The following is a 15833-nucleotide window of genomic DNA, read 5'->3' as shown; positions in this document are numbered from 1 at the left end:
ACCGGACTTGCAAAATACATCCATACGTGTGCATTTATTTATTTTGGGAATGCAAAAATGTTTAACAGATATACAAGCCCAGACTGCTTTCCCCCCACCCCACAATCCATTCTTTCAATTCGTTTCCGTGAGACTTTGCAAGTAGCTGTTCAACGAGGGCAGCAGTCTCCAGTTGTCTGTGCGAATGCCCACGCAGGCTGCCTCTCCCACACTCTGCACCCGGAGGAGAATGTGGTACTGGGGAGGGAGGGCCATGCCAATTTCGTAGGAGCCTGACTGCTCGGCCAAAACGTACCGGGAAAAGTGATCACATACAAGGGATGGCAGGGACTGAGGTGCCACGGGCCAAGTGGTGAGGCTTTCGGCGCCCGCTTCATTGCTGTCGGGGTGAAGGCGTTGCCAGAGGGTGCCAAAGAGACGACGGCGCTTTTCTAAACTCCAGGAAGGCACCGCCAGGGGCATGAAGAGATCGGGAAAGGCTACCTCCAATGGCTCCAGCTGGCTGGAGCGCGTAAGGCCTTCCTGGGTTGTGTAGAGAGCAAAAACACCCAGCCGCGTCGGGTAGGGGCAGCGTGGCTGCAGCGTGAGCGTCAGCGTCTGGGGAGGGCGCGCTGCCGAGAGACAGGGCACGCACAGTTCTGGGACGGGCTCGTAGTGCCGGTCGGAGCACGTGAAGCGAAGGACCACGCAGAGCAGGAGGTCGTAGGGGGGGCTGGCAGGACCCATGTGGACCAGCTGGTACGTCAAGCTGAGCTGCGATGGGGTGCGGGGCTCCAGCAACCACTGGCAATAGCCCTCCACGTCTTGCTCAGGGCGAGGGGCCTGCTCAGGCCTGTTGCCGCTCGCCCCCACCCGCCGCAGCCTCAGTGGGGCTGGCTGCACTGGGTGCACGGTCAGAGAGGCCACAAAGCTCTGGCTGTCGGCCACGATGGAGGAGGAGAGCGTCCGGGCCTTGACCGCACCTCCCGGAGCTAGCACGGCCCCGAGCTTCTCGCCAGAGAGGTTGGCCAGCAAGGTGTAGTAGAACTGAGCCCGGTCTCGCACGTCCACGTCCAGGTGGCTTAGAGACACAGCCTGCAGGAGGTCGGCTAAGTGGGCCGGGGCGGGCAGCGGGCGCAGCTGCATCAAGTTGCGGCAGACGCTCAGGAGGACCTGCCCCGAGCCCCAGCCCCCAAGGCGGCCTGAGGCTACCAGGCGCCTCAGAAACTGCATGGTGCTCCCCTGAGGGACGTCCTTTTCCTTTGCCAGCCGCGCCAAGACCTTGAGGTGCCATGGCAAGTCCTCCTCTTGCAAGGGAACGCCCACGACGAGCCCTTGCAAGGCCTGGGCCAGCCCGCCGGCCCAGCCGCCCTCTTCTGGAAACTTCCACGCCTCGTCCAAAAGATCGATCAGGTTCGGCGCCAGGGCACAGTTCTGGCGGTACAGGCCCAGGAGGCACTGGGTGAGCTCTGCCATCAGCTGCCCTCGGGAACCAAAGTAGCGGGCAAATAGGAAGGCTGCCCGGAAAAAAAGCCGGGTGGCCTCCGGTCCTCCTCCCCTGGCCACCAGCCCCCCGAGGGTCAACACGTGCTCCAGGAGGTATCCCACAGCACGCTCGGCCGTTGGGCCTTCGCTCTCCACACACACCAGGCACAGCAGGTTCAGCCGGGCCAAAACAGTGCCCTGGTCCTGGAAGAGGCCGGGGAACAGGCCGGATGTAGTGCGAGGGGTGAGCAAGACCGGCAGGCCCTCGTCCTCCGTGGCCGAGCCCAGCGGCCGGTTTTCAGGGAAGTGCAGGAGGCAGTCCAAGTGGAAGAGCTTCACCGGGACAGGCAAAGCCGGGTGCTGGGCCAGACCCACGAGGCGGCGCAGCAGGAAGGCCTCGTCCTCGGCCGTGAAGAGGCTATCGGTGAAGAGGCCCTTGAGCTGCAAGACGGCATGCTGGAGCGCCACCCCCGCCGTGCCAAAGAGGCGCACCAGCTGTGCCTTGAAGATGGCGGGAGACTGGGTGCGGACGACGCTGACGGCCTGGGCCAGCTGCCACAGGAGGTGGCTCTGGGCCACAGGCGACAGGAGGTAGGAGCTGTCAAGGAGGGACGACACCACAGCTTTCAGGTCCTTGACATCGCCTGGTGAGGGGAGCAGGGCCAGCTGCTCGAGGGTCGCCACAGAAAGGTCCCCCAGTTCCCTGGTGGCCTCCCACACCAGTCCCTCTTTGCTCTCCAGGAGCTCCCCCAGAGTCCCTAGGCCCCCCCGCCTGGCCAAGCGCAAGATGGCGTTCCTCAAGGCCAGCCCGTAGAGCAGTGTGTAGCCCTGGTGGGCGGGCGACGTCTCCTGGTGTTGCAGGGAGCGCAGGACGGCCAGGCGCTGAGAGAGGAGCCCCGGGTAGCAGCTCTCAAGCTCCCGCAGGCACTCGCAAGCCGCGACTCGCACGGGGCGCTCCGTGGCTCCCCCACGGCAGTCATTGAGGTCGGACGCCAGTTGCAGCAGCAGGGAGAAGTATTCATGGGCAGTCTGGCAGCTCTCGGCGAAGGAGTCCGTGGCCACCAGTACTGTTGCCATGGCATAGAGGAGTTGGCACCGGAAATACGCCTGCTGCTTGGACGAGGCGCCCAGCTGGCCAAAGAGGGAGAGGAGGGACGCGGCCACCTCTTGCCCAGCCTTGGCGTCTGGGCACAACAGGGTGGGGTACTCCAAAAGGAGGGTCAACATGGAGATCTGTCCAGAAGGAGGGAAAGAAGAAGCTGTCAGGGAGAGCCAGGTGGAGAAAAAAACCAAGTCTTTAGACTTAACCTGACAGAATATGCGCAGCTTGCAGACTTAACATACAGGTGTATTTTTGTATTTTTGTATTTTGTATGTTTGTGGATAAAACGATTAATAAAAAATATATTTTAAAAAAAAAACATACAGGTGAAACTCAGAAAATTAGAATATCGTCAAAAAGTGCATTTGTTTCAGTAATGCAACTTATTAATTTTCTTTCCATTTTTACAAATGCTTTCTTTTGGAAATTCCACAGTAATGAAACAAATAGTTAAAATAATTAAACAAAAATAAACATTGCTATTACATTTCATTAATTACATTCGATTTATTATTGACCCGCCTAACGACAAATAATTACAATTACAACAAACAAATGCACTTTTTGATGATATTCTAATTTTCCGAGTTTCACCTGTATAGAATAAGAGAACAAGAAGAACATATGTTCGGAGAAGATAGGAAAATGTTTATTGAATATATAGGAAAAAATTGTGTACACTTGAAAACTCTGGCAGCGTTAAGATAAATTCAACAGTGTAAGTAAGTTCTGATGGATTTAATAATGGAATACTGAATGGTTTAGTTTTTGTAAAATATTCAGGGATTTATGATATGCAAAATGAACTATAGAAAGAGAAGAATGGAAGTCATTGATATTTTAAGGATGCTTAAATGAGCATTCTAAATTGTGAAACAGAAAATTGAATTTAAAAAGTATATAAAAAAGGGGGGGGAGTATTTAGAAGGCCCTCCATGAGGGGGCATGTCTGACACTGAGCAGGGTTGAAATCCCCACTCAGTGAGCTTGGGCTAGTCACCGTTCTACCTCAGGGGGATAAATGTGGAAGGAAGAGAACTAGTTATGCCACCTTCAGCTCTGTTGAAGAAAGGTGGGCCATCAATGAGACAAACAAACAAATTATCTATAGGTTTTTGAAATGTTCCTCCCTCTCCCCCCATCCTCCTCCTTTAGGTCTTTTTATTTGCCTCTTTGTTGTTGTTGTTGTTTTGCATTGTGTTACAAGTATCTGTTGGTGTTCACATTGCATTTACATGGGGTACATGTGCAGATTGGTTTGATTCATAGTTTTGCACACCAGTGGGCACATTCCAAATTTTGAGGAAGCCGATCACAAAATGGCAGCCGTGTGATGTGCGGCTAAGACAAAATGGCCGCCATGGGCGACGCAGCGCATCCCAAACGGCAGTCGCGTCTAAAAGAGGAGGGAAAGAAACGGGGGAAACAAAATGGCGTGTTGCTGCCCACCCCAATCTCGTGCATTGTGGATTTTTGAGATGTTTACAGTCCTTGAAGACCTTTTTTGGGGTGCCATACTGGACAGTTGGTAGACCTGCGAGCAAGACTCTTTGCTGACTTTTCCTCCTCTCCAGGCTAGTGGTTTTAGTGGGCTCATTGACAGGGTGGTCTTCCCAACCGAGCGACAAGGCCAGTCTCACAACTCAGCCTTTTGTGGGTGCTGGGGGGGAAGTTAGAGGCGTGTTTTCACCTCGCCCACCCCGTCCCACAAACACCCTCCAAGCCGTGGGTCTCACGTACCTTGACCTGCTCTCCCAGCCTCTCGCCTCGAAGCTCCTGCAACAGCTCAGCCACAAAGGTGTCGCCGGCCCCATGGGAGAGGAAGGCTGTGGGGCACGAGCGGAAAGAAGCAACTGCACTGGCCCAGCCTTCGCCGCTCCTTGACCCCATGGCCGACAAAAGACTAGGGGGGAAGATAGATTATGTTAGTCAAGCTCGTGGACGATGGGCCTTCACACATCCCACTTAGTTAGCAACCCTAGTCTTAAGGATGTGGAGGGCTGCTACCTCCTCCTCCTGATGCTTTGGTCACCCCAGAGGGCATCATTTAGGGCAGGCGTCCCCAAACTTCAGCCCTCCAGATGTTTTGGACTACAATTCCCATCTTCCCCGACCACTGGTCCTGTTAGCTAGGGATCATGGGAGTTGTAGGCCAAAACATTGACCACTAATAGTGAAACGTAAGTTGTAGATATTTTTCCACATTTATAATGCTATTTTTTTATATACAAATGACATGAGAAAACATGAAACAAAACATAATAATAAAAAATCCTTCCAGTAGCACCTTAGAGACCAACTAAGTTTGTCATTGGTATGAGCTTCCGTGTGCATGCAGGAAACTTGGTACAGTATACTTATTTGTATAACAGTATTCTTGTTTATAAAACCCAATTAAAAAAACTAAAAACTAAACTAAACAACTAACTAACTAACTAACTAACTAACTGATAATACTGTACAAAGATGCTTGGTTATTGCAATGGCTGCCCCATAGCGTTCTGGGCCATAGGCAGACAGGGAGTGAGCGTAATTCAGTCAGTAGAGCATGAGACTGTGAATCTCAGGGTCGTAGGTTCAAGTCCCATGTTGGACAAAAGATTCCTGCATTTCAGGGGGCCAGATTAGATTACCCACGTGGTCCCTTCCAACTCTACAATTCTATGAAATGTAATATGTCAGGCGAACCTGTGGCCTCTTGACGTTGCTGGACTACAACTCCCATCATGCATTTCTACCCCACCTCCCAGCAGCTCCAGGTGGTTGTGCACGGTTCCCTTCTTCCCCATTTTATCCTCACAACAACTATGTGGGGTAGACCAGGCCGAGGGAGCAGGGCTGGCCCAAGATCCTCCAGGGAGTTAGGGGGCCACATACTCCCCCTCTTCAGGAAATGGGGCCCGCATTGTGTGGGGCTAAGAGAAAACCCCTTTGCACAGGGGAGGAGAGAAAGTGACTTCCATAGGGTGCTGTAGGAAGGATGGTGCGCCGCCCCACCCCACGGAAGGGGGGTGGCCAGGTCTAGATCCACAGAAAGTTTGTGCGCGTGGAGGGAGACCTACAAACAACAGGGACTCGTGGAGGTGCAGGGCGGTAGGGTTTCTGTGCGGCCAGGGAATGTGTGGGACAATGCACCCCACCCCCACGGACCGTTTGCACGCAAATGCAACGGCTTCCCACCCGTACCTGCGGGCCTCGCTCGCTCCTCCACCTCCGCTTTGCAATTGCAGCCGCTCAGCTGATCTCCGGTCCTGGGCAAAGCGGCGCTTCCGACTTCCCTTCCCGACGATCCCGCCGCCCGCCGCTAGAGGGAAACGGAGCAGCGGCGGAGCAGAGCAGAGCAGGAGAGGCGTAAGTGGAAGAAGCGGCGGTGGGTTCATTTCAAAGTTCTCCAAAGTTCTCCTCCTCCTCCTCCGAAAGCCATTGCTGCCTGTCCTGGGAGGTCTCTCCTCTAATCCCGCCCCTATGCAGCCCGCCGAGGACGAGTGCTCGCGAAAGACACACCGCACATGCTCTGAGACCAATTCCAAAATTATTACAGTAAAGGTAAAGGGACCCCTGACCATTAGGTCCAGTCGTGACCGACTCTGGGGTTGCGGCGCTCAACTCACGTTATTGGCCAAGGGAGCCGCCTTACAGCTTCCAGGTCATGTGGCCAGCATGACAAAGCCGCTTCTGGAGAACCAGAGCAGCACACAGAAACACCATTTACCTTCCCGCTGTAGCGGTACCTATTTATCTACTTGCACTTTGACATGCTTTCGAACTGCTAGGTTGGCAGGAGCTGGGACCGAGCAACGGGAGCTCACCCGGTGGGGGAGGGGGGCGGATTCGAACCACCCACCTTATGATCAGCAAGCCCTAGGCTCTGTGGTTTAACCCACAGCGCCACCTGGGTCCAAAATTATTATTATTAGTTATTTAATGTTTGAAGCAAGACCAGGGAAGAAGGCACGCAGAAGGGCAGTAGCTCAAAAGCACGGCCATTTCCTTGCACAGAGACGGTCCCTGGTTCAATCCGTAGCATCCCCAGGTAGGACTAGGAACAGTCCCTGACCAAAACTCCGGAGAGTTGCTGCCAGCCAGTGTCTACAGTATAGAGCTAGATGGACCAGCTGTTTCCTATGTCCCTGGGAGAGCATGTTCCATCATTCATGGAGCCACCAAAGAAAAGGCCAATTTCAGGTAAGTGACAGCTGCAACCCACAAGAGGCTAGAACTTGGCTCAGGACCTCAACAGGTGAGCTTAAAAACCGAGGCTGTACTGGAGAAGGCAGTCCCTGAGACATTCATTGTGGCCAGCGGTCAGGGAGGATGGGAACTGTAAACCATTTGGAGGGCCACAGGTCCCCTTATCCCTAGTGCAAGCCTTTAAAAGGGGGAAAGGGAACCCTTAGCAGCTTGAGGGCCACATTCCATCATAGGAAACCTCCCAGGGGCCACATACTAGGGGGGTGCAGTGCCAGAGGCAAATGTTGGCGGAGTAACAGACTACAGCAGACTACATCCCAGCCATGCAAATGCTATAGCTTTCCATGCAGACACACACTGAGACCTAGCAGGGCTTCATTGGGCCCCCAGGTTCTCCATCCTTGCTTTTAAAAACGCAGCCATCTTGAGCCGGGCCCAGGAAAAACACGGTCCTTTCCTTTTCCTAGGCCAGAGCGCAGGTCTCTCCCGCAATCCGGAACTGCACAATCGAGGAAAAAAATAAAGAAAGGGGAGGAGGCCTTTGTTCAGCTTCTCAGCTGTCAGGGAAGGGAACGGTGCCAACAGCTCCAGGGAGCATCTCTTCGGGCGCACTGCGCACGATGCCCAAGCAGCCTGTTGAAAGAAAACAGTTTTTGCTGGAAACTGTTGGCTCACCTTTTGGGAGGGGGCAAAGTGAGCGGTTACATGAACTGTTACTCAGGCCTTACTCAACGAAACTCCGGCAAGCCTGCTCTTGCCTTCAGCCTCCCTTCGCACCCAGGGCCGGGCGTAGCTGCCACGGGAAGCGCCTCCGTTAGTTGCTCTGGAGATCTTATCTGGAGAAGGAGCCTGTCTCCCCAGGTTAGCTCCCGGGTCCAAAACTGGGGGAAGCGGCAGTGGGGAGGGGAGGGGTTGCCCTTCTTGTATCTGAAACTAGCCTCCAGTTTAGAAAGTTTCTGTTTCTAAAAACCATGGCAAGTTTCCCACAGGAGAAGGGGATTCGTAAGGTGTTTGCACTTTCTAAACTTAAGCAGGCATTTGAGATAGCTGCTGGGGCTCATCCCCTCCTCACACAGTACACCCTGTGACCTGGCACTCTTGCCACCGGGGGTCTTCTGAACTAAGGGCACAAAAAAGGACTGCTTTTGACCATACACGGAGTGCTGAACATTTGGAAAAGGGCACCCCCCCCCAACCAAGGAATTGCGCAGATTCTAGCTGACTTAATCGGCTACATCCTGTTGCCACCCCTAGTCTGTGATGTGGATTATCTAACGAATTGAAGATACCCCAATAGGAAGTGGTACCGAATGTGGCTCGAAATTAAGCCTGTGTGTGAGATTGGAGAGGGGCAGTGGTTTCTACAAAGCAGTGCTCGACTGTGAGTCCCCAGCCAGTTTAGCCAATGGTCAGGGATGATGGAAGATGTAGTCCAGGCACCCCCAACCTTCGGCCCTCCAGATGTTTTGTACTACAATTCCCATCATCCCTGACCACTGGTCCTGTTAGCTAGGGATCATGGGAGTTGTAGGTCAAAACATCTGGAGGACCGCAGTTTGGGGGTGCCTGGGGTAGTCCAAGAGCTGGGGACCCAAAGTATGTTGGTTTAAGGGTGTTGTGTGTTTTTTTACCCCATACCAAGAATTTGAAGCACAAAGCTTCCTCCTAGGAATCCTGGGAGCTGCAGTTTGTTAAGGGTGGTGGAAATTATAGCTTTGAGGGGTAAACTACAGTTCCCAGGGAAGCTATGTGGTTTTTAATGTATTGTGCGGCTGTGATGTTAAGCCAGCCCTGCTGTGTTTGGAGGAGTCCCCCATAATCTGTCTGGTGAGATGTGGGAGGGGGGGGAGCTCTGGGCCCCTGCCTCCAAATCCTGCTCTGACAGCACCCACTGTGCAAAAAAATAAAATAAAATAAAATGAGAGAGCTGTTGTGTTTGCAGAATGGGAAAGGTTGCCTGAGGTTGACAGCTGGGGATCAGAACTCCCTGGGTGTCCGCTCCACCTGCCCCCACTCAGCTTCCACATTCCTGCTTCAGCTAACACACCTTCCAGCTTGCACCGGGACCTGTTCCCCAAGCGGTACCCGCCCATCCTGCCTCCAGGATTCAGCCCCAGGCAAGGGCAAGATCAACACCTCCAACAGCAGGCGACAGTTCTGAAGCATCAAAACAAATCCAGTCTTGGGATCAGCTAGGAGGGGCCATGGGTATAGCTTGCAGAGCGTGTACTCCACTCCCGAAAGGTCCCAGCTTCAGTTCCCTGTACCATCCTTACTTGAAACCCCAGAGAGCACCTCCCTGCCAGTAAAGCTGAGATTAATTTGCCAAAGGTGCGCACAGAAAAGCTGAATTGAATCCGAACAACCTGCTTGCAATACTAGGTTTCCATCTGAAAGCACTAGGTAAAGGACCCTTGGATGGTTACGTCAAAGGCGACCATGGGGTTGCGGCACTCATCTTGCTTTCAGGCCAAGGGAGCCGGCGTTTGTCCACAGACAGCTTTCTGGGTCATGTGGCCAGCTATGACTAAACTGCTTCTGGAGCAATGGAGCACCGTGACGGAAACCAGAGTGCACGGAACGCCGTTTACCTTCCCACCACAGCTGTCCTTATTTATTTATGTACCTGCACTGCTGTGCTTTCCAACTGCTAGGTTGGCAGGAGCTGAGACAGAGCAACAGGAGCTCATCCATCGCGGGGATTCGAATCACCAACTTTCTGATTGGCAAGCCCAAGAGGCTCGGTGGTTTAGACCACAGCGCCACCCGCGTCCCATACTGAAAGCACGATCCCAGTATTGTCTGCTGTGACGGAGTCTACAATGTGGTGTCTTCTGGGTGTTGCCAAACTACAACTCCCATGATCCCTGGTGGGATTTGCAGTCCAACAACAACTGGACCCAATTGGCAGGCAGCTGGACACTTCTAGGCAGACACCCGAGAAGGCCCCTTTTTAGTGTAGAAATGCCAGGGACTGAAGCAATTTGCATGCGTAATTGTATCCTCTACCCAGTGATTTACCACAGGCATCCCCAAACTTCGGCCCTCCAGATGTTTTGGACTACAATTCCCATCATCCCTGACCACTGGTCCTGTTAGCTAGGGATCATGGGAGTTGTAGGCCAAAACATCTGGAGGGCCGCAGTTTGGGGATGCCTGATTTAGCAGGAGGTTGCACCAGCTGCTCACTATCGGAGTCTGGATGCCACACTTAGCAGGCAGCACTCGTGAAAAGCCTGACCTACTTACCAGCTCCAGGTAGTTGGGCAAGAGACCTTCTTCCCCTAGGCAGGTAAAGGAGAAAGAAAAGAATGCACGCGTTTTTTTGGCTCCATACTATAACTGTAAACACAGCTAGTCTCGAAACACCTGAGATAAAGAGGTGTTTAAAACTTAGTCCAGTATCCTGTTCTGACAGCAGCCAAACCAAGTGCCTCTGGGAATCCCGCAAGCAGGAGCTGAGGGCAACAACAAGCTTATAATTCTCAGCAATTGACATTTGAAGGCACATTTCCTCTGACAGTGTAGGAAGAACATAACCGTCGTGGCTAGTACCTATCCTCCATGAATTTGTTGGAGGATGCTGGTCATCAAACCCTCCAAAAATTTCTCCAATGAAAAGAGGGTCGTCCTGTTCCATCACCAGCTTTGTTCTTGTTATTTATACCCTGTCTATTTGACTGGGTTGCCCAAGCCACTCTGGGTGGCTTCCCACATATTGTTGTAGTTTAGTCGTTTAGTCGTGTCCGACTCTTCGTGACCCCATGGACCAGAGCATGCCAGGCACTCCTGTCTTCCATTGCCTCCAGCAGTTTCGTCAGACTCCTGTTCATAGCTTCAAGAACACTGTCCAACCATCTTGTCCTCTGTCGTCCCCTTCTCCTTGTGCCCTCAATCTTTCCCAACATCAGGGTCTTTTCCAGGGAGTCTTCTCTTCTCATGAGGTGGCCAAAGTATTGGAGCCTCAGCTTCACGATCTGTCCTTCCAGTGAGCACTCAGGGCTGATTTCCTTAAGAATGGATAGATTTGATCTTCTTGCAGTCCATGGGACTCTCAAGAGTCTCCTCCAGCACCATAATTCAAAAGCATCAATTATTCGGTGATCAGCCTTCTTGATGGTCCAGCTCTCACTTCCATACATCACTACTGGGAAAACCATAGCTTTAACTATACGGACCTTTGTCGGCAAGGTGATGTCTCTGCTTTTTAAGATGCTGTCTAGGTTTGTCATTGCTTTTCACCCAAGAAGCAGGCGTCTTTTAATTTCGTGACTGCTGTCACCATCTGCAGTGATCATGGAAACCAAGAAAGTAAAATCTTTCACTGCCTCCATTTCTTCCCCTTCTATTTGCCAGGAAACATTAAAAAAAACTTTCCTATGCGGGGCTGCCTTCAGGTGTCTCCTAAAGGTTGTTTAAATTACTTATATCCTGGGCTCGGTGGTCACACAACTCCACGTCCTCCGACGTTTCTCCGATGAAATAGGGATGTCTTTAAGGGAAAGCGGGACATTCCAGGATCAAATCAGAAACCGCGATGGCTTCTGAAAACTGAGGACTGTCCCTGGGAATTAGGGAAACTTGGAGAGTCTGTATTTTGTGGGTTCAAATCCCCCAGTTTCAGGATGTGCTGGGTGGAGGAGGAGGAGTTCCTTTTGTCTGTCTGTCCTTCATTGGCTCGTCTGAAGTTCTGGCGACATAAGGGCAGGAGCAAACCTTCCTCCTATCCATTTACTCCACATGGTGCCTATTTTTAGACACCTCTGTGGTTTCCAAGGCAAGAGAGATCATGATTGCCAGGCAGCACCTCCCTTTTTAAATATTTATAGAACTTAGGGCCTGGCAATTGCACCCAAGTTCTGGAGGGGAGATCATACCCCAGTTTTGGATGGGGATTACGGCAGCAGGGATCAACGCGGTGCATGTGTAGACGTGCTCAACAACACCTGACAAACGCTTGACTCTGCCCACTGTAGATGCTGGCCAGGGGTGACAGAAAAGCATCCAGCACATGCTCAGAGATACTTTCTTCACAGCAGAGAACCTTACATGCCGCATTTTGTCGTCTTTTAAGGGATTTCTTATCCGCGTTGTAAGGGCCCATGAATCACCCCTGGCCCCTGGATTCCACTTCATGACAATCATGACTTTCTCAAGTTTCTAGTCCTTAAGATGCATATGGCTAAGAGAGGATTTTAGGACTGTCACTTTGGGTGCCTTCCATAGCGTCCTGTTCCTCAGCAGAGCTGGCAAGGGCCGATTACATTTATTCGTGCAAAAACAATGCAAAATCCTGCAGATTTTAATAACAAGTCTGAGAATCTTTTCTCTCTCTTTTTTGTTCTCTCTCTTATTCTCTCCCCCTCTTTTGATTTTATTGTCTAAATCAGTGTTTCCCAACCTTGTGCCTCCAGCTGTTTTCGGAGGCAACCTTGTGCCTCCAGCTGTTTTCCTCCAGCCGCCCAGAGTGGCTGGGGGAACCCGGCCAGATGGGCGGGGTATAAATAATAAATTATTATTATTATTATTATTCGGACTACAATTCCCATCATTCCAGACCACTGGTCTTGCTAGCTAGGGATGATGGGAGTTGTAGTCCCAAAACATCTGGAGGCACAAGGTTGGGAAACACTGGTCTAAATTATGCCAAGAAAGAAAGAAAGAAAGAAAGAAAGAAAGAAAGAAAGAAAGAAAGAAAGAAAGAAAGAAAGAAAGAAAGAAAGAAAGAAAGAAAGAAACATAGCTGCCAAGTTTTCCCTTTTCTCGCGAGGAAGTCTATTCAGCATAAGGGAATTTCCCTTTAAAAAAGGGAGAACTTGGCAGCTATGGAAAGAAAGAAAGAAAGAAAGAAAGAAAAGAAAGAAAGAAAGAAAGAAAGCCTGACAATTGTAACATTCTTGACTGCACACCAACAGCAAAGAGGGCGCCAGGATCTCCTTCCCTCTGACCCTGTTTTGCAAACGGCAATCCTCCTCCTGCCTTAGTTTCCCTTCCGCGGGATAAAGTTAATGATACTCCTCCTGTCCCCAAGGTGGGGGCGGGCGGTTTCACTAGTGAATGCGGGTGAGGCAATCCCTGCACTGTGGAGATGAAAGCAGCAGCAGAGCCAACATTTAAAAAAGCACGGCGGGCTGTTATTAAATTAATATTAACTGGGACGCGATAACTGTGGGACACGTGCTCTTGTGGCCTCTGCAGCTTAAGCCCCACAGCCCTTTGAGCGCTGGGCTGGGAGGCAGTTCAAAGAAAGCACTCCCAGTTAGCTAATGGGCAGGTTGGCAAACACACACCCCATCCAGAAGTTGTGCTGGGTAGGCTGGGGCACCCAAAGCTTGCCTCCCTCTAGAGATCAGACTTGTGGGCAAGGCAACGTCCCAGAAATCCTAGCTCCAACTCTCTCCTCCTGCCCCCCCCCCAGCCCCGCTGCCTTAAGATGGGGTCCGATCTGAATATCCCAGCTGACCATGAGATCTGGGGTTGGTGTAGCCGGGCCAGGGGTCACCAAACTTTTTCAGCAGGGGGCCGGTCCACTGTCCCTCAGACCTTGGGGGGGGGGCTATATTTTGGGGGAAAAAATATGACTGAATTCCTATGCCCCACAAACAACCCAGAGATGCATTTTAAATAAAAGGACACATTCTACTCTTGTAAAAACATGCTGATACCTGGACCGTCCGCGGGCCGGATTGAAAAGGCTGCATCTGGCCCCCGGGCCTTAGTTTGGGGACCCTGGTGTAGCGTTTTAGTCGGGCAAAATACAGGGCAAGGTGGGAATTCGGCAGCACACATATGAAACCAGATCCTCAAACCCACCCACTCATTTGTGGAGGGGGATTACCCTGCGTACGCCGCCCTTCAAAATAAGTTGCTGATTTTTAAGGCAGCTCCCCTAAGTGGGGTGTTTAGAAGTCCCATTCACACACACACACACACACACACACCTGCTTCAACTTTAGCAGACTAAAGAGGTTACTCTGACATCGGTGCCCGTTTTAGATGGTGAGCGGATTCTGGAAAACGCCATCCATGCTGATGGCATGTATGCAAAGCCCTACTGAATGAGGCACATCTAGTTTGGCATCCTGTTCTCAGTGGCCAACCAGGTGCCTGTGGTGGGAAGCCGTGAAGCAGGACCTGAGCACAGTCGCAACACTCTCCACTTGCGATTGCCCACAACTCACTATTTAGAGGCATATGGTGGAGGCCTCCTCCTCCTCCTCCTCCATGAATTTGTCCAATCCTCTTTTAAAGCCACCCAAGTTGGTGGCCATCATTGCCCCCTGTGGCAGGAAGTTCCATAGTTTAACTGTGTGCTGTTTGAAGGCCTTTCTCTTGTCTGTCCTGAATCTTCATTGGATGTCTGTAAGTTCTAGTGTTATGAGAAAAGCTTTTCCCTATCCGCTTTCTCCCTGCTCCGTGCAAATTTCTTTTTACACGTCTCCTCTTTCTGTCATGTTACTTGTTACTCACATTTCCTCTAAACTGAAAAGTCCCAAATGCTGTACCCTTTCCTCAGAGGGGAGTCACTCCATGCCCTTGATCATGCGGATTTGCCTTTTTACAAACCTTTCCCAACTCTACAATATCCTTTTCCGGGTGAGGCGACCAGAACTGCCCACAGTGTTTCCTAAAGCAGTAACACCATAGATTTGTAGAACGGCCATATGATGTTGGCAGTTTTATTTTCAGTTCTTTTCCTAATGATCCCTAGCACGGAATTTGCTTTTTTTTTCACAGCTTGCCTGTCCTCTGAAATAAAAGCCCTGAATATTGTAACTTTTTAAATCGTAACATATACTAACAGGGTGCATTAAGAACCAACCTGGTTATGTTTATAATACGCTGAAAACCAATGAAACGTCCATGAAACAAAAGAATAAACCCCATTCTTAGAGATTACAAATCTGAAACCCTGCCCATGCCGCCCCCTCAAAGGCATTCGTTCCCTCTCTCCTCTAACCATTAGTCACCTCTCCACAACAACGAAACTTGGAACAAAACTCGGGACTCAGGAGCCTTACTTCAAAAGAAGAAGGAATACCCTCCTTCCCTCATGTTCTCTCACAATTTAAGTGGATTCTCTCACAAGGCAGACAAGGAAAGGAATCCTAGCTTTTGTTTCATCCGCTCCCTGCAAGCAAAGCATCAGCAACCCAGGAATCTCTCCGCCTTCCAGGATGCCCACTATGTAACACTTTGCCGATCGTCATTCCTGTTAGTTTCTCCTTCCCTCCCTCCTCCCGGCATTTGGAGGAACCTGTTACACTGGCGCCACAGCCGGTCCCTTTGGGCGTGATCAGCGTCTTTCGGAAGCCTTGCATCCTGCTGACAGGCTATGTTATTGGGGGGTGGCAGTGGTGCGGGGGCAGATGGGCAAACTGGAAATCTGAGCGTCCCTTTAGGCTGCAAGGCCAGTTTCCAGGACCGGATCTAAGAGATGTGGCTCCCCAGGAATTTTATAGTTGCTGCTTCCTCAGTTCCTCCCTACTTCTGTGAGTGTACTAACCTGTGCCGAGACAGCGTGCCTCCGTATAACAGCAGTGCCAAATTTAGGGTGGTGTGAGTCATTCCCCCCAACAGAGTGCCGAGCCAAGGGGGCACAAAATAATAATAATAATAATAATAATAATAATAATAATAATAATCCTATATTTACATGCCCTCCAACATTTCTCCAGTGAAAATAGGAGCATCCTAAGGAAATGCAGGACGTTCTGGGATCAGGTCAGAAAACGGAACACTTTCTGTAAATCTGGGACCGTCCGTGGAAAATAGGGACACCTGGGGTGGGGTCTTGTAAGGGTGTTGCTGCGGCTGCTCTTGAGTAAAGACGCCCAAGACCGCTCTGTCTTTAAGAGGTTTATTGTGCATAGTATTTACAGTGCAGAGATAGCAGAAAACATGACCTCTCAGTCACTCGCAGAATCCGGGAGTGGACGTTTCCGGCTACGGGACCAGCATAAGAGTTTGGGCACCCCGAAACGCCTCCTCCCGCCCTTACATTTGGTAGCGCGCCTTAATTCGGGCGCCGGAAGGGACTGCCTGCTCCCCTCCCCTTCTTGGTCCTGGCGGCGCA

General features: G+C 51.3%; 1 protein-coding gene across 1 annotated transcript; it reads right to left on the bottom strand.

Moving 5' to 3' along the window:
• Positions 1 to 23: 23 nt before the first annotated feature.
• On the bottom strand, positions 24 to 6988 carry AP5B1 (adaptor related protein complex 5 subunit beta 1). The gene is made up of 3 exons (XM_035099460.2): positions 5753 to 6988; positions 4307 to 4469; positions 24 to 2697 (listed from the first exon to the last, which is right to left on the bottom strand). Exons 1-3 carry the CDS (start codon positions 6130 to 6132, stop codon positions 115 to 117), a joined length of 3126 nt encoding a protein of 1041 aa, XP_034955351.2. The 5' UTR covers positions 6133 to 6988; the 3' UTR covers positions 24 to 114.
• Between the last annotated feature and the right edge of the window lie 8845 nt (positions 6989 to 15833).

The sequence above is a fragment of the Zootoca vivipara genome, chromosome 17, assembly GCF_963506605.1.
Source record: "Zootoca vivipara chromosome 17, rZooViv1.1, whole genome shotgun sequence".
NCBI lineage: Eukaryota > Metazoa > Chordata > Lepidosauria > Squamata > Lacertidae > Zootoca > Zootoca vivipara.
The sequence above is the reverse complement of the archived record's forward strand: the minus strand, read 5'-3'. Positions and strand labels throughout refer to the sequence as shown.

Excerpts from the sequence above, each read along its gene's own strand:
- AP5B1 (XM_035099460.2), bottom strand. The coding sequence starts at position 6,132 with ATGGTCAGGGGTCCCTTTACCTTTACTGTAATAATTTTGGAATTGGTC. Across the intron at positions 4,470-5,752 it reads GGAGCGAGCGAGGCCCGCAG|TCTTTTGTCGGCCATGGGGT; the intron begins GTACGGGTGGGA and ends CTTCCCCCCTAG. Across the intron at positions 2,698-4,306 it reads GGCTGGGAGAGCAGGTCAAG|ATCTCCATGTTGACCCTCCT; the intron begins GTACGTGAGACC and ends CCTTCTGGACAG.